At 42.5% G+C, this 25485-nt stretch overlaps 2 protein-coding genes across 12 annotated transcripts in view; both read left to right on the top strand.

The window, feature by feature from the left end:
- NCKAP5 (NCK associated protein 5) overlaps positions 1–6961 on the top strand; it is a 380419-nt gene extending 373458 nt beyond the window's left edge. For 9 of the 10 annotated variants that reach the window (XM_032114335.1, XM_032114334.1, XM_032114333.1 and 6 more), the window contains one exon: positions 5345–6961. In XM_032114335.1, the coding sequence (XP_031970226.1) occupies positions 5345–5626 (282 nt within the window). In that variant the 3' untranslated portion in view covers positions 5627–6961. The remainder of the gene's footprint in view (positions 1–5344) is intronic. The other variant, XR_004241242.1, reaches the window with a different exon arrangement.
- Positions 6962–8060: 1099 nt separating this feature from the next.
- On the top strand, positions 8061–24723 carry LYPD1 (LY6/PLAUR domain containing 1). Of its 2 annotated transcripts, XM_032114769.1 has the most exons (3): positions 8061–8302; positions 9409–9546; positions 22849–24718. In XM_032114769.1, exons 1-3 carry the CDS (start codon positions 8251–8253, stop codon positions 23082–23084), a joined length of 426 nt encoding a protein of 141 aa, XP_031970660.1. In that variant the 5' UTR covers positions 8061–8250; the 3' UTR covers positions 23085–24718. The 2 variants fall into 2 exon arrangements, with proteins under 2 accessions (XP_031970660.1, XP_031970659.1); XM_032114768.1 differs by lacking the exon at positions 8061–8302 and having other exon boundaries at positions 9291–9546; positions 22849–24723.
- The last annotated feature ends 762 nt before the right edge of the window (positions 24724–25485 follow it).

The raw sequence follows: 25485 nt of genomic DNA, 5'->3' as shown, positions 1-25485 counted from the left end.
GTGGAGAGCAAGGCTAATCCTATTATTTAAACTTATGCTTTAAAGAGAAAGAAGTTCAAACATCACATTTTTAGCCCAGCTGTAATGCAGTAGAGGTCACCCAGTTACAGCTTTCACCTTTGTAGTTTCCTGGATGTGGCTGTACAGCTGTTTTCACTGCTGAGCATTACTTGTTCACTTGATGTTAAATGAGATCTGGAGATTGTTCACTTTCCACAGAGAGCCTGCATGGCATTCTGTCCTGGCTGGGTGACAGACAGCCGCTGCCTGGCAGCTCAAGCCCAGCCCTTTTCACGTGGCACCTTCTACTGCAAACTGTCATGTGACACCACAGAATTCAGTGAGAAGTCACTTCTGATTAGACCAGTACATCTCTGGTCAGAAAACTGCCCTGTATCTCCTTGCACCTGCTCCACAACAATCTGTGAACATGTTAAAGTTGTCCCACTAAACGGGTTATGTATGAGCCTGTGTAATGCTGCAACAGCGTATCCCACTTAGACCCGGTGTGGCATATATACAAAGCAGTTACAGGACTTAGAGGATACCTAAATTGGAAATTTAAAATAAGGAATAGTGGCTCCTGGGATCAATTTTACCCTGAGCATATGCAGACAAAGTAACAAGCAATTTTTAAAAAGTAAAAATCTAGAAAATTGTTTCCCTTCACAATAAAGTTATGAGCAATAACTAAAAAAACAAAAGGGAACATACTTTTTGTCTTCTATTAGAGATCAGACCTGAAATGGAAGACCTTGAGTTATACAATTAAGTATTGATTTTGTTGATCTATATTTAATTCTCATAGCAATTTTGTTGTTTTTACCCAATAGTGTTCTGCAGTTATACTTCACTTGAAGCAATGCCCTTCTTGCTTTTGTGTTAATCTAAAAACTAAATTGCCCAATGCATGAGAGACATGAATAGAGTTCATTTTATTCTTTTTTGTAACTGATTCTGAGCCCTTTAAAGTGCTGGTTAACTAAACTTAGACAGCTGGAAAATACATTTATCCTGCAGAATGGTTCATTGCTATTTCTGGGCTCTAGCAGGACTTATAAGCATAGCCTGACCTCCAGATAATCAGAGCTTCTGTGTGTTACCACGTACAAGAAATGGCCTTGCTGCTGCTTCCCTTCCTGCACATGGGTGTGGGGTCCTTTGTGCCTGTGAACCAGCCCACCCTTCCCTGCTTCTCCTTCCCACTACACCTGAGGAATCTTTGTGCCATTCAGAAGGGCTGCAGTTGTTCCTGGTCCTGGATCACACAGCTCTGAAAAGGCATTCTACCCACATGTAACCTCTCATTTTTACAGTTTGCAGAAAATGTAATTCGATGCATTAATGTAGAAATAACACCTATTTATAATGTATCAGTGTAACTGCAGGCTAGTTTTGTTTTCCTAATTTGCTGTGCTTGAAGTGACATGCCAGATTTTATTACATCACTAATGGGTTTTAGTTATTCCCTTTAGGATGTTGCCAACGAGGAAACATTATTCTGATTCATGACCCATGGGTTTATTTCAAAGTGATGTGACTCGTGATGAATGTCTGTGTATGTCAGGAAGAGTTTCTCCTCTTCTGACAGCTGGTCACTGTTCTGAGATGGTACAAGGCACCCCACATTGGGCAGCTAAGAACCTCCAGCCATGGGAAGCTCCCCACCTACACAGTGGCGTATAACAACAAATTCTCCCCATACCCTAAGGCCATAATGGTACAGGTTTTCCATACAAATATACACTTAGGATAAGTAAAGCAAGCTAACCATTGCTCTGCTTTAGGGTGATGGGCCAGAGCTGTTAGAGAGGCACTGTGAAAACCACAGTTCTTGTCTGCACTGAGCCTTTTTTTCTCTTTTTCTGTTACCTTTCTCTCATAGACCAAAGTCTCTGACTACATGTTTTTGTCTTTTCCCCTAATTGATATTTAGGAAAGCATATGGTATCCACACTGGAGGCAGCACTCACCTTATTCACAGAACAGTTCAGAATAGTCAGCAGCAAAGTCAACACTTCCAGGCTGAAATGGTTTTAAGCATTACTGCTGAGAAGGATCCTGTGTGAGAGCAAGCACAGGCTGTTGGTCCCATCTTAGCTCTTGTAGCAGCACTGAGCAAAATCATGGAGTCTTTCTTGCTGCTGAGGTGGTAAAACCACCTGTTCACTATGCAGAAATCACTCCTGAGGTAGGAGAGATTTGACTGGAGCCCATGACTTAGAGGTCGGGGGCTCTCTACACTTCTTACCGAATCTCACCCAGCTCTCGTGGATGTAGAACACGCCCGCCTCACGTTCCACTCTGCAGAGGCAGCTGCTCAGTCACATTAGTGTGGCTCTCAAATGCATTAATGAACTAATTACTTTAAAATACACAATGCTAACATCTTTGGGCTAACCCTCGTTCTTTGTTATAGCTCTGACTCTGCTGCAGCCAATAGCAAATCTACATAAAAAACCCAAAGATACTACATAACCACATACACAGTTTATCAATCAAATTCTAACAATAGTTGTTTTGCTTTTGCCTTTTGATTCATCCAGCAGCTTTTGTGACTGCCATGAATAATAAGAAATGCATTATGGATGAATCTAAATAAGCACTCTTTGGCAATTTTTCACGAATTGTATCTATAGTAACTAGAGAAAAAGTTCTTAACTTGGGTTAACATTTGTTCTAACACACACCAAGGTTAAAGAAATGACCACTGACTTTTCAGCTCTAGGAATGAACATAATTGTGTTATTGTGGGAGAAAATTATTTGTTCATTATGTGGATTCTTACATTAATATCTCTGCTTAAAGTTTTATTTTTGCTCATGAGTTTTCTTCTATGTGTTAAAGAAAGGAAAAGTTTGAGGGTTTTTTACAGAAGGATGTAACTGGGCACTAGGACACCTTAAAAAAACAACTTTGTGTCCAAAAAATATCCATAACCTTTTTCTGAGTTGATTGTTTTAGTAAAAAATGTTGCTATTCCTATTAGAATTAGTTTTCCCTTTAAGCCTTGATGTACTGTACAGTAGATGTACTGTTCACTACCCAGTATCTTTTTGCCAGCAGGTCTCACTGATGGGCTTCCGTTCACTTCAATTTCACTTGATTCAATGTTTTTGCTTAAAATGTGTAGAGTACTTTTATTCCCTGCCGTTTCTCTAATGTACTCTATAAAATAAATGAGACTCTAGGGTGTGATTAAAGTAGGATTGTAGCCTAGGTTGTGCTTGAAAGGCATAAAAAATTATTGATACTGCATATATGCAGAATATACCAATGCATTCAGTCTGGTCCATTCTGTGGTGTAAATCCATCCTTCAGTAGGATAGCCAAAATCCTTCTCTGATGTGATGCTTCATCCAAACTGCTCAGTCCTGCAAATTCTCCAGGAGACAGTGCTCCCTGTGCCCAGGAGTTGAAATTGGCTCCATTTGAATCAATAAGAGTTTTATCACAGGCCTTACTAACTCCAGTATTGAGTCGCACAGTCCCAAGTCTGTGCTAAGTAGTCACATTCAATTTATCTAAAGAAAAGCTGTGAAGTGGGAAAATTACAGACAAAGAAACATCATTTAGTCTGTCATATAATAAAATATTTTAGGTTTAGCACTCCTAAAAGCAAAAAGTGCCAACATGTGTTATTGATGCCATGGCTGAGAATTTTCTCATCTGGCCTATAGAGAAGTGAAACAACCCTTTTAGTATTTTAAATGAGGGCAAAGGGAAGAATGTTTCAAGATGAAAATGTGAAAAATCTCTTTTGTAGGGTCCTAAATTTGTGTTCGCTCCCATTACCAAGCGTTATATTCCTCTTGCTCAGAAAACATTTTAATTACAGATATTGAAGACCTTAGTTTTAACTGTCATCCAAAATTAGAATCCAACACAACGTTCCCTAGAACCTTTTAGATTCAAGATTAATTAAGGCACCAAACAGGAAATGTTCATTTACTGAGACTTTAGGATCTCCTGTTGCTTTGCTCAAGTTTGTTTGAAACATTTTCCAAAAATAGTAATCTAATTATGCATTGTCAGTTTATGAAATGTGACAAGATCAGAGCAAAACCAGTCATTGGACTGGCATTTCAGTTTTTATCTAACTAGCCATCAAAACAAGCAATCAAACTATGTAAAAATTTATCTTCCTTTTGCCAAAGATTTCCAAGGAAAAGCAGCACAGCATGCACAACATTAGACTGACTTGAAGCTTGAATTCTTCAGAAAGTTCTAAGGACCCTTTACAGCTGCACATGTAATGACCCACAGCATCCACACATCTGCCCAAGCTATATCTTGAGTGTGCTTAAAATGCCATCTCATTTTCTAGCTAAACATAAATATTGATGCCTTGGATTTACAGTAATTTACTGATTCTGTCTTTGCCATCTGACGGCGGTACCGAAAATGAGGAATTGCTTTGCACTCTGATGGCATATCTCAGAATCCTTGAATCTTATCTGTCCAGGAGGTTATTGAATGTTGATTGTAAAACATTGAATGCTGTCCCGTATTTCTCTGGTAATATGATCTGTAAGAGGAGTTAGTTACTCAGATTTTGAAACACTCTGTATATGAACAGCAGGTCTTTTTTATTGAGCTGCTCCCTACACAGCTCCCTAATGATTCCTTGGTCAGATCTCTGATTGAAAATACCAGTAGCTCACAAAGGGATAAAATTACTCTGGTACAATCCTACTGTGTGTTTTTAATATAATGTGCTAATACATTGTCCAGTGTTCCCACAGAATTACACCACTTCTCCAAGAAGGCCTGGCCAATATCTGATTGATTCTGGTCTGTGGGGAACGGCCCAGTTCAGTGTAATTTCCTGTCTTGTTGCTTTCTTGTCTATTAGAGAGGGTTTGGGTTTGTGGAAATCAATAGGCTTATACCTGCAAAATGTGAGGTTATTCCCTAGCAAGTTTCATTTGCATCCTTAATTTACAGAAAATGCTGTTTACTCCTCTGTGCTTTTTATTTTTAAAGTGTACTTAAACAAATACCTGTTTAAACATACCCCCCAAAGTATTCATAGAGGAGAGGATGTCAGTTACTGTGAGGATGCTGGAGATGTTTAACACGTGCATGGCCAGGGTCTCCTACTTAGGATGTTAATAGCACTTGAGTGTTACATAAATGGAGCTTTATTTGTCTCAGCAGAATCATTAAAGTTATGATTTATCCTAAAATGGACACTAATGTTCTATTCAATCATAACAGTTACTTAAGCATCTAACAATCTATTTCCTTTCACCCTATGAACTTTGGAAAGATGGTAATTAATGGTGTGCAATAGGATAACTTTTTAAGGAATATGCTTCTAATATTTCCCTCACTTTTACAGAAGTTGAAGCAAACTGAAGAAACAAAAGAAGATTCCCAGAATAGAGTATCTAAAATTTCCCTGGAGTCTCTCAATAAATTTAACAGCAATAATGTACTTTCATTAGAAAAAGAGAAGAACTGTCTGAACAAGGTTGAAGGACAAAAGGAAGAAAATGGAAAGAAAGAAGCAGCTTCCTTGAATAGCTCAGGTCGGCAGGATGTGGACAATTTGGAATCCTTGAGTGATTCCCTGTATGACAGCTTCTCCTCTTGCACCAGCCAAGGCTCCAACGACGTTTAGGGACTCTTCCCAGTGGACTGCAGCACGGAATGGAGCTGGAGGCGAGCGTGGAGTGAAGGGGAAGAGGAGACTGTGCTTGAAAATTCTCCCTCGGGCTTGCTGTGCTCACATCAGGGTGTTCTGACCTCCCAGCACTCAGCAATAAGGCAGGACAGCATCACGGTGCTGTGTGGGACTCAACACCCAACACAACGAATACACAGAATAAAGTCTTAATTTTGCACTTTTGTGAATATTTGTACAGTTGTAAATACCTTGGGAAAATATATTTGTAGGGATACATGACAGCAATAAATATTAAATTGGTGCTATGCTCCTGTAATGGCAGATTACTAACTTAAAGAAATTGGTGTTAATATTAACAAAAAAAGCTAGTAGATTTTTTTAAAAAGAGTTATAATTGTTCTAGTCTTAAAACTGTATGTAGAAACACTGCATTGCCATAATCCTGAGCCTGCCAGATTGTCTCTAATAAACTTCCATGGACTCCCTTTAAGAAAACATACTTTATTTTTTACTCTTAGTGCAATTCCATAAAGGTATTCTAGGGAAACATGCATTTCACTTATTACAACTTCACAACAGGTGTCTTATTTCAAAAGGGTTTTGACTTTTGACATGGCAAGAAAATGAATAGATTAAAAGGCCTGATACTGCTGGCATTGGCTTCATCAATCATGCACATAACTGTTTGAAAGATCAGGGTCAAAGCAATTCACTGCTGACACAAACAGGAGTCTTGTAGGAATGAGAACCACATAAACTGCCCTGCACTTCTGACTGCAACATGGCTTTTCAACTTCCACCTCCTCTGTACTCATTTCCCATCAAATTATGAATGTACCATCCTGTGTTATCTTTTCTGGTCTCTGTTGCATCTTAAGTGAATTCTAAACACTAAAATTATTTTTTAAAAAACAAAACAACTCCTGTTTGTGACACACTAAGATGTTGGTGCTAACCAGTACTAGTTCAGACATATCTTGGAGCAGGGGGATTGGCCTGTATTGGGTGTTTTTGGTTTTTTTCTACAAAGGTTGTTTATATGTAAGGGAAAGTCTATTTCAAAGGTTCTGTGTATTTTTTCTAGATGTGAAGTATTTATAACTGCTTTTTGTACAGCAATTGTAAACTAGATATATTTGGGGTATTTCTAGACTCTACAGTTTCTTTAGCACATGCTTGTTAATCTTTGAAATATTGTATGATCAGTGTTAATATTTTGTGCAATTTGTTATATTTTAAGTAATTTCTGCTGTAAACTTGCGTCGTCTTTTTCAACTTTTAAGAAATTTTCATTGAAACACCTTTCATAAATAAAACTTCTCTTGCCTACCTGTGCCTGCGGAGGGGTTTTGGGAAGGGGGTGCTGTGACAGCTTGGGCGTGCAGGTCTGGGATCAGGGGATACCCACCGAGCCGCCCGCGCTCCGGGACAGCGCACGGGCAGGCAGCGTTCGGGGAATTCCTGACACGGGGCTTTCAAACAGAGATTTAATCTTAATTAACTCCTCCTTGCAGTAGAGCTGTGAAACGATCCCTGGGAAATAACGTGGTTATCAGGAGAGGAGGCGAACCACAGAGACCGTCCCAGCAGGGACGACGTGGGCGCAGCGCCCTGGGCTGCCCCTGCCCTTCCCTCCCCACGGGCGGGCGCTGCCCAGACCCCGACAGCTCCTCCTCTCCCGCCGCCTCGTCCCACCCCATCCCACCCCTCCACCAGCTCCTACCGCCTCATCCCACCCCACCACCAGCTCCTGCCCCCTCATCCCGTCTCATCCCACCCCTCCACCAGCTCCCGCCGCCTCGTCCCCTTCCCCCGCCCATCCCGCCGTGTGTCCGCGGAGGAGGCAGGGTCTGACCGTAGCTCCGGCACGTAGCGACCACCGCGCCCTTTCCCCCCTTTTGTTACGCTTGAATTCCCTTTTAGGGGGCTGGGAGGAGGGAATGGCGGGGCCGCGCCTCCCCTCAGTCCCTCCCGGGGACGCGGGTGCTGCGGGGCGTTTGTGGGAGGCGAGCGACGCCTCGCAGCGGGGCCCGGCCTGGCGGTCCCACAGACGCGCTCCGGCTGCCACCTGTGGGCTTCGGGCCGGCGGGGACACCAAAGGGACCGGGGAGTCGCGCCAAGGCGCGGGGTCTGTCCCCGAGCCCCGCAGCCGGAGCGGAGGAGGAGGGCGGGGATGTGATGGGCAGCCCCGGCGGGCAGAGGGTCGCGATGCCCCTCGGCAGCGCCGTGCGAGACGGGCCCGGACCCGGCGGTGCGGGGGCTCCCCTCCCTCGCTGAACTTCGCCCGTCCCCGAGGCGCGCCCGGCGAGGTGCGGGGCGGCTGGCGGGGATCCCCGCCCCGCTCCGCCGGCATCACATGGTGCTGGGGGAGGGAGGGGGGAGCCGCCCTCCAGCCCTCGCTTCTCCTACAGTTTCTTCCAGTCTCAGCGCTCAACTCCGGCGAGGCTGGAGCGCGGCGCGGGGCTGGGCAGGGCGGGCTCCGCCGCCGGCTCCCGGGGCGCCGCTCCGCAGCGGAGGCGGCGGGGAAGCGGCACAAGTGCGCGGCGCCTCCGCTGCATCTCTGCTTCTGATGCCCCTTCGCGACTGCACGCCAGCCCGGCGGCCGCGGCTCCGGGAGGATGCGGCTCTTCCTCCTCGCTGCAACTTTCTGGGGATTGTGCCTGGCGCCAGGTAAGGGGCTCCGCACCGCTCGCCCGGAGGCGCCCGCGGCCAGCCCGGCGCTGGGAGACTCCGTCCCCTCGTAGCCCCTCGACGGAGCTGCTACCGGCGCTAAAAGGACCAGGGCAGCGGAGCCCCCGTCCTGCCCGCTCCCCGCAGAGCTGCCCTGGTGTCCCCAGCGCTGGCTGCCCGCGGGGCGAGCCGCAGCAGCCGGTGCCTCTCCGCGGGCGGTGGGTCGGTGCCATCGGGGCGCTCCCAGCGGAGGGCGGGCACGGGCCGGGGGTCCCCGCCGCGGGACGAGGCGTGCGGGAGCTGCCGGCGGAACGCGGCTGGCGAGCCACGCGGAGCGCCTCGTTTGCATGATAAAGGCGGCTGGCGAAGGATGCTCCGCCGCTTTAATTGTGCATGGCAAAATAGTAATTAAATCATTTGTAATTAATTAGTAGCTAAGTAAACCCGTCGGCACAGATAAGAGCCGGAGTGTGTCTGTGAGCCGGGTTGCTCTCTGCGGGGCGCGGGCGGCGTTCAGCGCGCTGCGCCGAGGGGCAGCCGCGGGGCGGGCGATGGGCAGCGGCTGCGGGGCGGTGCCGGTGTCGGTGCCGGCGTCGGTGCCGGTGCCGGTGCCGGTGTCGGTGTCGGTGCCCGTGCCCGTGCCCGTCGCCTCCTGGCGGCGGCGTCTCCAGCGCCGGAGCGGCCGCCCCGCGGAAAGGAGCATCAGCAGAGCCCGCAACGCTCGGCCTCCGCTGAGCGGGTGGCACGCTGGTTTTACTTTATATTTGTCAGAGGGGTACTTCGGCTGAGCTGTTGAGTAGCTAGGAACAGCAAAATGCGAAGGGGGAAAGATAAGGAAGATTTCTGGCACGTGTTGGTTGTTTGTTTTTCTTCGGTCTTTGGTTTTTGTTTGTTTGGGTTTGGGTTTTTGTTGGGTTTTTTGTTTGTTTGTTTTTTGTTTTTTAATACAACTGCTATTATTAAGGCCAGGTTGGATAGGGCTTTGAGCAACACGGTCTGGCAGATGGTGTCGCTGCCCATGGCAGGGGCTTGGAATGAGATGATCTTTAAGGTCCTTCCCAACAGAAAGCATTCTATGATTTTGAACAAATCTCTATCTGTTCCAGGTTTGGGTTTGCAAATACAGTGTTACCAGTGTGAGGAGTTCCAGCTAAATAATGACTGCTCTTCTCCAGAGTTCATCGTGAATTGTACAGTGAATGTTCAAGATATGTGTCAGAAAGAAGTAATGGAAAAAAGTTTTGGTAAGAATTTAATAATCATTCATCTGTTTACTTGGTTTAGGTAGCATTTGTTGCTCGTGGCTCCACCCATTCATGGTGTTCAGCTACAGATGAATCTTGTGTCCCTACCTGAAGGGACCAAATTCAATGTCTTGTACTTCTGAGTGGCTTTGCAACTTGATGAAGTTAAACATTTTCCTTTAAAACTGATGTAGAAACTGAAGGATGCAAGCCAAATGTTGATAAAGCTGGTTAATACACAGCCTTATGGGTCTCCGATATAGTTTCCCAGCACTGCGAAATTAATAACAACAAGTTAGTTTAATCTCATTACAGTTAATTACATGGGCTTTTTCCCCAAGAGATAGAAGAGCATTAAATTAGTAATTCCCTCCTTTCTTTTATTTACTCAGGCAATTTATATACTCTGAAGGTTCATCTTAAGGGAAGGAAAGTGTAGGGATCTTTGCTTTAATCCATTAAAGAAACCACCAAGAAAAAGGGAGAAAGAGATTAAAAAAAAAAAAAAAAAAAAAAAAAGGAGTTTAGGAGGAAGAGAAGAGCATATATAGATTTATTTGCCATACCAGTTTTCTAAGAATTTTTTTCCCTTACTGCAATTAATATTAAAGTTAACGTATTGGGACATCAGTGTGTCCAAGAGGAAATGAGCTGTGATTCTGCATCTTGCCTCTATTGTCTTCTGAGCTGTGCTATAAATGGCTGGGTTTTATTCAGCATCATGGAAGGGATTTGAGATTTAGAGAGAGCTTTCAGGTCTTACACTACTGTGTTGCTCTGTAGCTTTCTACGTGAGTAGAAGACGAGAACTTTATTAGGGACTCTGGGGCAGTGTGGGATGGCAGGAAGGGTGTTGGTGGGAGTTGGAGCTCGTGGAGCCTCCTGCTCTGACTGCTGTGAGGGTGGAACAGACAAGGAGCAGTCACTCACTGGGGAGTCCCAGCCTGGATGTGCCCCCTATGCCAAGCCTGGGGAGCAGAGGGCAGCTTGGGGCTTCAGAACCCTCATTCAAGGGGAAGCTGCTCTCTGGGACTGCCCACCTCGCAGCTTTGGAGTGGAGTTCTGTGAGTTACGCTGTTAATGTTGATCAAGCTGTAGTCTGTAGTCTGCCCTTTCCCAGCAAGTCCTCCAGGAGCAGCAGGATGCCTCTCCACCCAGCAGATGTGTGCACTCATCCGTCCTGAACAGCAACAATGGTTCTTGGGTTAACAAACTCCTCTTCCCAGTGCTTGTCAGTCAGCTGGCCGCACCTGTGCCAGTAACTTCAGGTCACTGTGTAATCAGTCCTGGATAAATAATAACAACTGCTGTGACATCAAAAGTAGCTGAGCTGCTGGCACTCTTTCATCCTGGGTAACATCATCCACAGTGACCACTGCTGTGAAATACTTAGAGCCTCTGCAGTGTAGGGAAAAAAAGCTGGTTTTAAGCTGTTTAAAGGAAGATTAGTCACTCTTAAGTTATTTTTTAGTGGAGTATTTTATTTCAAATTTACTTGAAAAGGGTGGTGGGGATGTAAGGTAGCTACAGCTTGCAAGGTACTTTTAAAATCTTGAGTATCTCTAAATGTCAGCTTGAAGGCTTTGCTATCTCCACACTACAGCTTCTGTACTACTTTCATGAGGTTGGAAAGGATGCTGTGGTGATTTGGAGGGCTCTAGATGTAGTAGTAGACACAGAAAAAAAAGTCAGATTCGAACCCTTTTCATTGATGTATAATTTGCCATTACTCCTGTGAAGAAATGGTTTGCAATACAGTAAATAAGCATCTCTTAAACTTCCTGTTGGGTTTTTTTTCTGTGCAGTTTTATGTTTTCTCTGAGCAGATCCTTGGATTTTTCCTTTAGGAGGTTACTAGCATGCTGTGAATAGCAGGTGCCACTGTTCTATTTCATTTACTTCTATAAATGCAGTTCTTATTAATTTTAAGTCCAGAGACTGTAAATTTCAGCCGGTTAATAAATTAAATTTTTTAACCTATTTCAAACTGAATAAAATTTACATTGCAAGCTTTGTTTCTCTGTTACCCTCAGTCAATTTTAGAGTGGGTTGGTTGTAAAACAGAGATGATTCAGTTCATCATTTTTTATTGGTTTTTTTCCTAATTGATATTTAAATGTGTGCAATATAAATGCCTTACCCTCCCAAGTTTTATTTAATAATTCATTCTACTTCCACCAGTATATTTCATAACCTGATTCTTCTGGTTGTTGCTTATTACTGAAAGCTGAAATGTTTCAAGTATTGATTTTAATTTATAATAGACTTGAGTTTGTGCTTTTAACCCAGAATATGAAATACGCGAATTTGCATTTATTTGACAGCACAATCTCGTAATTAGAGTTTTGTCCTCTTGACTAAATACAGTCAAAGGAGTGCAATTTCTGTAGATTAACCCATTTTTGTCATTAATAAAACATAGCTGTATCAGTGAGCAAAGTGCTGCAAGTTCTCTCAAACCTTATTTAGGAGTTAAAGGCAGTGTTTGAGATAAAGCTCACAGTGTGAGTAGGTACCCACCCTCCTGATGGGGCCACCCTTCCTCTGCAGGAGGCATTCATTTGTGTGTTCTGCTGTCACAGGGGTCACTGGCTCACATTCTGTGTTCTGCCTACAGTGCAGTGGCCAGCATGTGGCCAGTGACTCTTTTCCATGGTATTTGCTGGTGTCCATGGAGTTGTGCCATGGCAGCTTTGTGGCTCAGCTTCATTTCTGGGTTAAACTCCCAGTAGTAGGAGCAACACGGTGGCAAATTGCAACTCTGTGCTGTTCTTTCCATTTACATTGTAAAAAGTTCTTTATGCCTGATCGTAGTTAAACAAACCACTCCTCCTCAGTGTCTCTAAAATTAGTGCTTTAGATGTCAGTGCCTTCTCTCAGAACATTATCTCAGCTTCTGGAGAAACAGCTTCAGGTGAGAAATAGCAGCAGCTCAGGCATGGTCCTAACCCAGAGCTTAAAAAGCAGCTCTTCCTGTGGCATCCTTTGATGTGAACAGCTAAGAAAGCAGGTGTTAGTAACTTTTATTTTGAATTAGATCATCAGGCATCTGATCTCAGCTGTTTGTTGTATCAGGTAGACATTTGTTCCTTTGGTCAACTTAACGTGAATTGAGAATTGAGCAGTAAATGCCAAAATATATTCTCTCACCTAAGACTGAGCTGTATTTAAGAATTTTGCCAGAAAAAGTTTTATGCTTGTTAGCATTCTGCTCCAGTGGAAGATACAGGACAAGACAGTCTTTTCCCTGTGATAAAGAATTTTACAAACTAATTTGTTAATTAAATCTTAAAAAAAAAAAAAAAGAAGCCTTCCTTTAGTGGGAGGAGTGATGAGAGTGGAAAGTGGTACTCAAGACAGTACCAAGAAATTTTTCACCCCACAGAGATTAATATAAAGGATAAGTTTCTAGTGCATTCTTCAGAAGGATAAGCAGGTGTTTGAAAATTATGTAAATTGAATGTTTGACAAAGGATCAAAGTTCTTACAATAATTCTACCTGCAGATACCTTGTGGAAATACCTGTGGCAGATTCCCTGCTCCCACTTCCCTCTCTCTTTCCGGTCTATGGACTTCTAAAAATGAAGGAGCACTGACATTTCTAATTTAAAATATATGTAGGAACAAAAAAATCCCACAGTACATTGGGAAGAAATGAAACATCTTGGTGATGTATAGATGAATTTATAATGTGTATATGCTTTTGTATATATTCTATAGTATGGAAAACACACTGGTAATGGTAGTCTTGCCTTTTACTGAGGGGAAGAGCTATCTGAGCATAAAGGCTGATCTAAAACCTACTTAAGGCAATATGAAACTTGCAATGTGGATACATCAGAGAGGGATAAAGCAGGAAGGATGAGACAGCCCAGAGAGGTAGCCAGTCTAAATTTCTTGGAACTCTCTGCAAATAAACCTGCCCATGTGTGTGTTTTGAACAATACACTGTCTGTTCTAAGGCAGTTGTGAACATACTTTTACTAACTTTCACAAGGAAAAGAAAATGATCCATGGTAGCAATGCCAATACTTTACAATATCAAGAATTTTTCCTTTTGCAAGCAAATTGGGAAACAATCCAGTTATTCTATTAATCTGCAATAAGAAACTTTGCTTATTTGTTTGGGGTACAATGGCCCTTTTAATGTATTCAATTAGTATATAACTCTGCAGTGTAGTTAAAGCAGTTGCTGTGATTGTGTGTTTAAAAGCCGTGCATGGGAACACCATGAGCAAGATCATCCTCTCAGTGTTGAATTATAACTTTATCTATTTCTTTAAACTCTTTCCAGTGCTGGTTTTCCAGTCATTTGTTTTATCAGTGGCTATGTTGTACGATGAGTTGGGCTGTGGTAGATTCTTTACCTGTGCTTATTACTTGGTTTTGCCATGATTGAGTTGCTTCATGTGTGCCTGTCAAGGATTACAGAACCACGTACTTTTTTTCTGTGTTCATGTATAGAATCCATTAGTACTAATACTAATTGCATATTTATATCAAGGGAAAATTATGCTCTGGTGTACTTTTACTGAGAAAGTTATTAAGACAGCAAACAAAGTTTAATGTTGCCAGAATTACTGCAGGCATTAATGCTTTATAGGAAGTTGCTGCATCCTCAGTATCCATTTAGAAACAGTAAGAAACATCCACTACATTGGTGGCGGATTTTTTTTTTTTTTTTTATTATTTTCTTCTACACTTCTTGGTCAAAGCATATCAACATAAATTAACATAATTTGTTGGGGTTTTGTTCGGTTTTTGTTTTGTTTTGATTTTTTTAATCAAAGCAAAGCACAATATAATAAATCTTTATTGACAATTCTAAAAAATAAATAAAGACTTTAAAGTTTTTCATGGGACAGTTGGTACCTGTAACATCACATACTGTGCTACCAGGTCCCCAATGAAATGAAGACATATTATCAATATGGGGAACACAGTTCACTTTTGGTATTGAATAAAAGACTTACAATGGATGCTGTTAATTTTCACTGTATGCTGAAAACTTGGAACTGTGAATACATTACCATTCAGAAACACTTTTTCTCAAATGTCAAAGCCATTTCCTTACTTGTAAATTTTTTCCAATCTTTGGGTTTCTCAGAAAACTTCCAGCCACTTATGGAATGAACTGACCTAAGTGTGTCAGCTAAGGAGAAATTATGACAGTGTGCAGCAGTTGCTGTTCTGACTGCCTTTCAATAAAGAAAAGCAGCAGTGGAGTTAACAGTTCAAGCAGTTTATGACTTGAAAGTCATGACAAAGATCCAAGTGCAGAAGATGAAGGCTGCATTATTTTAAGGAAGATGGAGTATCTGGTCCAGCGAGTTTCATTTTTCACAGGACATGGACAATAGCTTTTTATGTTATTTTATTTCTCAGGCCTGTATGAAAGATATACAAATGAATTTTGTGATGATACAGTGCCCACAGCCTGGTGTCTCTTAAACCTCCCTTAAGAGTTTCCTCCTGCATTTCACACACAAATGAGTTTGTGTTTCCAAACCTTCTTGAGGCCTGTCCCTGTCGCTCGTTTTAGCTCCCAGTGACCTTATCAAGGCATTGGCAAGCAAGCTAGCTTTAATTAATCCAAACTGTTTTCATTTCCATTTTTCCTTTGTAGTCTGGATGGTTTTTTTGGCAAAATTGACGAAACTGGTTTTTGCCAACTTACCAATAAGTCTTTGAAACTGGAAAAAGTCATATAAAACCCGGGAAAATCCTGCTCTTAAGCTGAACAGGCTGTGAAACTCTGAGCATGAAAATAGCTAAAGATATGAAAGAAGTGAATTTCCAAAGTTCTGACAAGTGCCAATATCTGAGCCATTCCACTGAAATTGGTAAGGACATTAATTTGGGTGCAGCAAGACTATTCATGTGTAAAATTATTTATGTGACTTTTTGCAAGGATGTAACATTTGAACGTTTGAAAAGACATAAGGGCTGTGGCTCCCCTTCATCTCAGCACGTAAGGATTGTCAAGAAAAATGCTCATACAGGATTCTGAAAATTGAGTCCAAGTTCACCTCTCTCTCTCTCCAAGATCAAGTATATTTAGGTCTTGGTAGCAAAGGACATTTAGATCTTGATACGTTTGTATCAGGTAAGAGGAGAGGATGGAAGGCTGTGAGCCTGCTTTGTTGGGAATATTGTATGTTTTAGTGCTTGACTGTACATCCACATTAGTGAGCAGAGAAACAAAAAAGAACAGCAGGAAACAAAAGAATTATCGGCTATGCAGGTGAAAGCTGAGCTTTGACCTCTCATTTGTAGCCTCCTGTGGCTTTAAAAAATATTTGATAACACCACCACTAGCAATTGTACTTAATTTTCTCATCCTGTGCATTTTTTAGCATTTTAATGCTATGCTTCAGCTTTGCTAGCAGTGACAAACACTATTTTGTGATGGTTTTTGTTGTTAACAACACCGTTTTGAGTCACATTTCCAGCACCAAAATTAGAAGGCACAACTTACGAAAGATATCAGGGTAATCTAAACCCTCGTCCTCTCTCAGTTGACAATTGTCCAGTTTTCTCCTGAGCTGATTTAATTTCTGCAAGGTGTCGTGTCAAGGTCAGAAGGAGAGTGAGGAAACCAGAAAGACTTCCATTGTCAAAAGCTTCCTGTTAGTTTCTGAAAAAATGTGCAACTTTTTAAAAGTGCCAAAAGTATGGAGGATTTGTGATGATATTAAGTTTTCATAGAAAATTGTGGTGCAAATTTGCTAAATGAACCTGGTAGGATTTGGTGGGGGGGGGGGTGTTTTATTTTCATTTGGGGGTTTATTTTTAATAGAATTTTGTATTCTGTAAGAGCCTAATGGCATGAATATGCTTTTATCTTGTCTACAGAATGCATCAAAGGGAGGACCAGGATGAAATAGCTGCAGTCCTAAAACACAAGATTAAAAATCAGGAGGTGTGTGCATAGCTTTGCAATAGATTTTAAGTCACATACTTTTAGTGCCTTGGGGTTTTTTTATCTGGAAAACACCAATCATGGTAGTTCACAGAGTTTAAGTAGCTGCTTACAAGGTGATTAGAAAATTTCATGATAAAATTTCTGGCAAGGTACAAATTATTTAAACCACTTGTCTCCTCAACCTTCTCTCTGGAGTCCACAAGGATAAGGAGAGTTAGTGAGAAGTGAAACACACAGGACATGGTTGGATATGATTATATTTTACACTTGCTTAAATTGTTTGGGATTTGGGGTTTTTGTTTTTGGGGGGTTTTTTTGTAACTGCATTTACAGCCATAGCTGAAAGGCTGTGTGTTGAGGAAGCTTAATTTATATTTTAAACCAATAAAACATAATCTGACTACAACAAAAATTGTTTGGGGAAGGCCAACTTCAGAAGAATGCTTGACTGCTTTTCAATATTCAGTCACCTTCTAAGATATTTAGGACCTTATTAGATAAAATGTTTATAATCACTTTCTCTAGAAAACAGCAAACCACAATAGGACCTCTGGAGTGTGATGTATGTGAACAGGTACCAGCTGGGGAACAAATCATTATCATAGCAAAAGGCTGGGCATAAAACCTAATATGAAAATTAAAAAACATAATTTACAAACCTATTTGTATATAGTATGAACACAATTTTGAGCATTACTGATGCAGTAAAATGCAGAAATAGTCACATTTATATTTTCTGTTCCTTAGAAAGTGGTGTTCACATGTTTACGTGTTATTCTCGCACTAGTATAAATTTTCATTTTATTTTTTGGCAGACATTAGGAAAGAGCTGGGTGTTGAATTTTACTTGAGTGCAGGGTAAGCTATTGACAGTTTAGGGCAAAAAATAAAGAACAAAATATATTAATGAAATCACAAAGCAAGCATGGCCAGGCAGAGCAGACATCAACTCTATGCACAATGAGAGGGAAAACTTACAGGTTCACCAAGACCAGAAAACTGAAAGTTTTGGTGAAATGAGACAGTTGGAACTATGCAGGATATTAAAAGGCGTATTGGTATATAATCAGAGTTCTCAACTTCGCTTTATGAGCAGCAACATTAAGAGAACACCCAAAACAAATCCTGTACTAATCATGAAAACATGCTAATGCAAGAGCTACGACAAGTTTGGGGGGCTTCTCCTGAGTTTTGTGTGCTACACTATGAATGGCCCATTGTTGGCCAATTTTCCACCTTTTGCTTAGAAGAGATGGGCAAGATTTAAACACCCAATCTAAAGGAGGTTCTGTCAAAACTGTAAATGTACACCTCAAACTTGCCTTGATCTGCCTGCTGGCTTTCTCAGTTACTTACTTTAGGATACAAACTTTTCTGCAGCTATTTCTTTGCCTCCACCACCTGGTCTAGTCTTGAGAAGGTTCAAGGATGCCTCACTGCTGGTCCCTAGTTGGACATAAACGTCTTTCTAAGCTCCAGAAGATTTATGTGGCAGGTTTACAGAGAGCAAGTGCAGGGGATTTTGCTAAAGCACTGTTTGTGGAATGAGCTGCACAAGACTGACGTCACATGTGCCTGCGAAATTGGTTATGTACAAAATCGTGTAGAAAAAGCTTTCTTTAGAAAAGTGGAGTGTCAGTCACAGTCCACAAGGTCAGAGAACATCTGTCTTGGAAAACTTAGTGTTGGGGAAAGTGGTGGTGTCCGCTAGACGGAGTCAAACCTAGAGAGGAGAGTTTTGTGGCCATGAGGTCCTGCGGTGAAGGACAGGGCTGTGATTTCCTGCTGAGCTGTGCCATCGCAGACAGCAGTTTCAGAGTAGCTGGGTCATAGGAGTGGGAAGGTAACTCTTTTTGGAAATTAGGTCACTGATCTCAGAGGTGAAATCCTGGTTGCCTATTTTGGCTCCAGAGACCCTGTGTGCATTTTCCTGAAGGACACTCATGAGAGTACAGGTGCAAACTGAAGTTGCACACTGCTTTGGTGGTGGTTGGCTCTTAAAAGTTGGAGAGTCATGCTTACGCAGCATCTTTTTTGTCTGTACCTCCTAGAACAGAAGAAGCAGAGGTGTCTAATAATATCCTTTTCAATCAGTAAGAGAAAAACCTTGGATCTTCTGGTGCCTTCTGCATAAAGGCAGTGTAGGGTGTAGGTGTGATGTCACCTTTCTTTGGTTGTCCCAGTAACAAGTTAAGCTGTTATTCAAGAGAAATGCACTGGGCTGTGCAGACAGGGTAGAGGGAAGAGCACTCACTTTTGAATTTGAATAAATTGTTGCTTGAATTGTTTGTTACAATCAAGACAGAATGCACCTGCGTGTGGCCAAAACAGTGCCAGAGTGCAGATGCACAGGACCAGACTGGATCTAGCTGAGAAAATAAATATTGCAAGCAGGAACTACAGAAAAGCCTTAAGATTTACACTCATTCCTTCATTGCAAAGAACAAGGCAGAAATAGTAGTTGACACTGTCTTGTGGGGCACAGAGAGGTGTAACAATGGGCAAGTTGCTTAGTCTAGAAATAAATTTTCAACGCCAAATTTAAGCCCAAATCTGCCTTAAAAAAAAGCCCTGAAAACAATCATAGCTGCAGTAAGTATATGTGACAGGAGAGGATGTGGGATATTAGCATGTTGTCTCTTCTTGAAAGTACTTGAACTGCGTCCCACAAACCTTGAAGCCAAAAGGAAGGAAAATCTGTTGGGCAGTAGCAGGTGCTTCGTGGTACCATACATCTTTATGGTACCTAAACTGGTGTTTGGGGACTGCTGAATTTGTGAGAAAGGACAAATTACTCTGTTCTCATCCATCAAGTAATTGGGCAATAAATATGCTAACTGAGTAGTAGTAAATATGCTAATTGATCACTAGTGTCACTTGTTGGGGGTGGGTATCTGGGAATGATCCCATCCCAGTAAAAGCAGAGTATAAAAATGTGAAGTCTCCGTGCCTAGCCAGCGACTCAGAACAATCTGAGGTAGAAGAAAAGCTTCCAGAAATGTTTGCAGTTATTTTTCTGGGTGATATGTTAATGAATGCATCAAGCTGATTGCTCAGGCAAGAATACCCAGTAATTAGCAGTTATGTCTATGGTATGAGTCTTATGAGGCAGATAACCACTTTGAAGAACTGTCTGCAGTTCAGGCTGCTGGTGGCAAATGATTCAGGGAGAGCTTGGGAATCGTTTTGGAACTGGCTCAGCAATGCTGCAGAGGAGGAGTCTGAGGAAAGATCTCTGAGTGTAACCCAGAGAGGAGGCTGCTGTCCTGGCTGAACTCAGGAGGTGAGCTGAAGTTACTGGGCTCCATTATCCTGCTTGTTGGAGCGAGGAGATGGTGTCCCGGCCATCAGATCATGGAAGTCAGTTGTATTGACTGTATTTCCTACCAGAATTATGATAGGAAGAAGGGTTAAGAGTAAGTGGAGTGACAGCACAAGTGTTTTAAAAATGTCACTCCTGCAGTGCTAATATTCCCTCTTTTTCCACCAACTTCTGTGCCTGTTTGCACTGTGTCTTCCTGTCAAGACACTGCAGAACCAGAGAGCACAGCCTTTCTATGCTGATCAAGCTTGGTTCATATCTGGTGCTTTGTAAAAAGCACTTAGTGGGATAGCAGCTGGTTTGTGAGATCAAGAGAATCTATCTGTACTTAGAGAAAAAAACCTTGGATGGGAAGGATATGTTGTTAGCAAAGGAGCTATTGAAAACCTGATGGAAATGCTGAGTTTTTTATGAAAAACTCTTTCTAAACTTTAGATTACTAGAAATGGGAGTGGGAATAAATCATTTGGGCGTGGAATTTCCTATTGTAAGGCATTTACAGAAAAGCCACTGGAGAAGTGTTAGAAGGGGATTTTGCTACTAGTCAGATTATTCTCTCTATTTAGGTGTGAACATGGTACATCTGTTCTTGAAAATTTCAGACTGTACAGGAATACTGTGTTTTGTCTTCAAAAGGAGCTCAGGGTTGTTCTATGGAATTGATCCTGGAGAACAGAGCTGTTGTAAACACATGGAGTTAAGCTGCAGGACTTTGATTTTTTGCAGGAGAGGTTTCCTAGAGCTGCTTGGTGAAAACCATACCTCAGCAGGCATCATCTAATTGTTCACAGCACTGAACAATTCTAGTCTCCTAATCTATGGGAGAAGTGCAAAGTGTGATATTTCAGGGACCCAAACTAATAAATCACTGGTTCAAATTGTGAACAGGGCTTTGCAGGAAACCTGTGAAAAGGAAACGGCAGGAAGAGAGTGATCTATAAAATAATAAGAATAGGAAATCTGCCAGTGTCAAAAGCTTTTTAGAGGTTTGGCCTTTGAAGGGACAGTCAAATTCACTGCTGTTCATATGGCAGACTGAGGAGTAGTGGAGTTTGGTTGGTGTTCGTAGCTCAGGGAAATATCTGTGATGGGGAGATGTGGGATTAGGGAACAGAGAACAGTCACTGTGCCTGGTTTAATTGAATACAGGAGTCCTTTCCCAAGAGGGAAGGGGAAGGAAAAGAATTAATTGTAACTATGGGGAGGGTCATATCTGTCTCTGCTCTGGGAAGACTGCAGGAGTAACATGGACAAAGCACCAGGTCTTTTTGGGGAACAAGCCGAGATTTCGGTGTTGTAAAGCCGAGCAGTGGCAGCACCACTGAGGCTCCTTGACAGCGGTGGTTTGTCAGCAGAGACAGAACTCCCTTCTTTTTGCAAACTGTAGTAATAAAGATTGCATTGCTTGATCTGTGTGCCTTTGCTGTTACAGGGAGAACAGCCCACAGCTCCTCTTCCTTGAGAAAAGGCTCTACCTGCTGTGTTGATTGATTGAAGCTCACTGGAGACAGAGGAAGATTTAACACTCACTTGAGGGCTTTTTTTCATAAGTTTAACGAGATAGATAGCCTAAAAACATGTTTCAGAGTTCAGATTTGCAGAGGGAGAACACAAAACAAGGAAACCCCTGCATTGTTGGGATGGCAGCAGTGTTGTGACAATATAAAAGAATTGCTTTAATTAAAAGTCTCTGAAGACAGGAAATCCTTCTTTCTGAGCACAGACCAAATAAAGGGTGTTCTGCTGCTACTCGCAGCACTCAGAGGTGCAGTGACTGATGCCATTTTACAGAGGTTTTTCCTGGACCATGGAGGTGCTATAGTGGTTATTAAGTCCCTGGGAACTGAATAAGTATCTGCAGGTACTGTAAGTCCAGAAACTGTGGGTCATATTCCCACCTCACACCCTCCAAAAAAAGTCTCAATCACTGTGCATTTAAAAACATTCCAGGGCTGTGCCACAAGATGCAGAGGCACCATTCTCCAAGGGAATCCTGTTCCTTTGCTTTTCAGGAGGAAAAAAATAAAAGCGTTTTGAAAATCCCATATTCAAAAAGAATAGTGATTTTTATCGTCCTTAGGAATATCCCTACCTCTTTTTGTAGCTACAAGCAAGCAAGCCTCCATTATCTATTTCTATTATGTGTATGTTTTTCTAAGACACAATTTCGACTGTATCACTTGCAGGAAAATTTTGGAGTAATGAGAGGGGAAACTGCCATAACCATTTTCCTCTGTGACAGAAGAAAATACAACTGTGTATTTTAAAGCCTTTACAAATCATGGTCAAATAACAGCTATGTGCATCAGAATGTACTTTCTTCTGTCAAAAACAATTGGATAAATTATAAATTAGCTTATTAATTAAAACTAACTTAAATTACATTCCAAAAGGGAAGACTTTCAATTCAAAAATGACATGTCTATAGAAATGGAAATTTTTGTTATTGAGGGTATTAAACTTCAAAGACAAGCAAGAACTGAGATTACCTGGAAAAGTACTTCTAGTTCTTCTTTTAAAAAAGAATTTAAAAGGGGAGGGAGGAGGATGAAAGTTTTGCTGATAATCATCCTCTTTTTACTCTTGGTTACTTGTCTGTGTGTGGCAATGGAACAAGAAAAGGAAAAAAAAACTCTCAAAAGACAAATTAAGAGCATAGAAAGCTGTAATTACTTAGACACCTTAACTCAGACATGTTCAGCAATAGAAACAAAACTAATTTTCTCACTAATTGCATTTCAGTTACAGCTATTCCTACAGTTCATTCTGAAAGATGAAGAATTCCAGTTATAAAATGCATCATTTGATATACGTTATGCAAATTAAGTCTGTAATATTTTTGGTTCCAACCAGAATCAAACTACAGAGAAACCCAAAGGAGAGCAACTGTGGTGCTCCTGCAGGGCAGGGCTGCCGGTCCTGTCACTGCTGAGGTGTCTGCCCTAAGCACCAGCAGCGCTTTGGGGGTGTAAACTGGGTTTGCAGCAGTTTTTGAGCATGAATCCTGCTGTAAAGTGTTCCCATCAAATGGAGTAACCCTTGTTCTGTGTTGCAGGAATCATGTACCGCAAGTCCTGCGCCTCCTCGGCAGCGTGTCTGATCGCCTCTGCTGGCTACCAGTCCTTCTGCTCTCCTGGCAAGGTGAACTCTGTCTGCATCAGCTGCTGCAACACCCCGCTCTGCAATGGACCCCGGCCCAAGAAGAGGGGGAATTCTGCCGTGGTGCCGAGGGCACACGTAATAACCACTCTTCTGCTTCTTAAATTTGCTTTGTTGTTTTTGTACTGCTAATCTTCAAGCAAGTTGTTTTGGTTTTTTTCTGCCCTGACACAATTTTTCCTTCATCCTCCTTTCTTCAAAGATGCTGCAATTATTTTCTGTTTGTTTCCAAATCCCTGTCAACAGCGAGGAAAGTTCAGTGGTTGTGTGGAGAAGAGGGGCTGAAATTTTTGTCAGCTAATGAGTTCAGTTAGCAGATTGAGTTTCCAGTGTGCACTTAAAAATCCCAGCAGGATACAGAACTCCTGTTCTTTCTGCATAACTGGAAACAAATCCATCTGTGTTACTCCTTTTGTGATGCAGTCACTTTCCTCGATCATTTCAGTTTCCATGTTTTTAAGCTCATTGCTAAGCATTAACTTTGCCTTATGAAGTCATGCTTGATGTTCACAAAGGCCGTTCTGTGCGCCTGGACGGGGCTCTAAGCCAGGCTCCAGGGGCACCGCTTCCACGCTGGGATCTGCTGGTGCAGGACCCGGCTCCTGTGGGCTGCAGCCAGGCGTGGGCTCCTTCTGGAAGGTGCTCAGGAAAACTTTGGTGTTGCCCTTGGTGGAAGAACCGCGCCTGGAGGACATGAAGAGCAGCGGGCGCAGGGAGCGGGTGCTCCGTGCCCCGGAGCTCTGGTTGGCCCTGAGGAACCTCTCCCTGTTGGCATGCTGCAGGGTGAGGCGGCAGCACAGCACCTGCAGGAACACGCTGCGGAACTGCTGAGAGGAGATGTTGTACAGCAGCGGGTTCACCACCGAGCTGAGGTAGAAGAAGATGTCGGCGATGGGAAGGAGGGTGATGTAGGCTTTGAAGTAGGGGATGGTCCAGTCCTGCTTTGGTTTAGCAGCTGACATGATCCTTCTGACCTGGTTTGGCATCCAGCAAATCGCCAGAGTGGCAATGATCAGTCCTGCGGGCAGAGAGAGCAAGAAAGGTCTGCATACGTGGGGGAAGACACATAAAATGCTATCAGTTCTGCACTTCTTAGGAAATGGTACCAATTTTTCAGTGTTTTGCTTGACAGCTTTTTCTGCCAGTAGCATTTTTTGTTTGTTGTTTTTAATAACTGTTACAAGGTCACTGCGGCACATGCTCAGACAAAACACTGCATAGCGCTTGGATGGTGTTTCTTTGTACCTGTTGTCATTTATTAGTTTTCAAAGTGTTTTTTCTCTGATCATCTGTGTCTTTGGAAAGAATGCATTTTTATTTTGGGTTGTGCTCTTACATTTCTTCTGTCTTTCCCTTTACTTTGAAAAACAAACAAAATAAATAGAACCTTATAGCCATATTAGATCAGGCAATACCCAGAAGAGATCAGATTCTTGTTTGTACTTTACAAAAAAGAAAATGTATGCATAATAATATATTTCGTGTTATTTTTGGTAGATTTCCTCTTACAGAAGCTATTTTTAAGTAAAATGTGTATGGATCTTTTTATGGTAATTAAGAGATGTTGGGCTTTCTTAAAAATCAAATTCCAGTGGAATTAAATGATGAATGTAAATGAGAAAAAACCCAAGCCTAGTCATGAAAGTGTAAGCAGTTTCAGATTGTAAATTATGCTTTAAAATGTGGTATCTGACCATTTTGTATTTATATGTAAATATAAATACATGTTGCTGCATCACTAATGGCATTAAAAAGGGGTGGCTGAAGTGCTGGATGTCTGAAAATTCTGCCTGCGTGGAGCGTGTTCAGCAGGGCCCAGCAGTGATGCCGTGGCCGGAGCAGCAGCCCTGCAGGAACATGTCAGTTCCTTCACCTGGCTGTTCCCAGGCAGGGGATGGAGCAGGAGCAAGGCACCTGGCTCCTCAGTGGCATCCTCTGCTGCTCCTGTGTGTCAGCACTGGAAATCCTGACACCTCGTGTGACATCCCAGGTACACAAAGTCACTCCTCCTGCTGCTCCCCCCCGCCAGGCACACAATGCAGCCTCCAGCTTACTGTCCCCTCTGTGTTTCTCTCTTTGCAGGAGCCGTGCCTTACGCAAACGCTTGGAGGGAGCAGAAGTTGCAGGCTGGCTGCTTCCCTGCGGCAGGGAGTGTGCTGGCAGGGCAGCTCTCACTCTGTGTTACCTCGTTAACCTCATCCAATGCCTGACCTCTGCTCTCCACAGCAGCACAGAAGCTGTTTAATTCTTACCCCTCTAGGCTGAGCCAGATTGCCCCCACTGAACAGGTCACTGCAGCAATGCCGCTCTGAAATAGCGCACGCGGGTTTTTGAAGCCAGGAAAATGATACTTCGTTAGTGAATGTAGCAGGGAAGGGAGGCAGAATATAGAAGAAAGATTTTTCATAACTTTGAAATTTCATCAAGGTATGTCCAAGTTCTTGCCACCAGTACCCCCAAGCAAAGAAAAATTATGAAATGCCTTTTTTTTAAAAAAATAAAAATTAATTTTTTTCATGAAAGGGATACTTAC

Source organism: Corvus moneduloides, chromosome 7, assembly GCF_009650955.1.
Source record: "Corvus moneduloides isolate bCorMon1 chromosome 7, bCorMon1.pri, whole genome shotgun sequence".
NCBI classification, from domain to species: domain Eukaryota; kingdom Metazoa; phylum Chordata; class Aves; order Passeriformes; family Corvidae; genus Corvus; species Corvus moneduloides.
The sequence above is the reverse complement of the archived record's forward strand: the minus strand, read 5'-3'. Positions and strand labels throughout refer to the sequence as shown.

Bases quoted from the DNA above. Each gene is read 5' to 3' on its own strand.
- LYPD1 (XM_032114768.1), top strand. From the start codon at position 9,306: ATGGTGTCGCTGCCCATGGCAGGGGCTTGGAATGAGATGATCTTTAAG. The intron at 9,547-22,848 runs GTAAGAATTTAA...TCTGTGTTGCAG, and splicing joins AGTAATGGAAAAAAGTTTTG to GAATCATGTACCGCAAGTCC.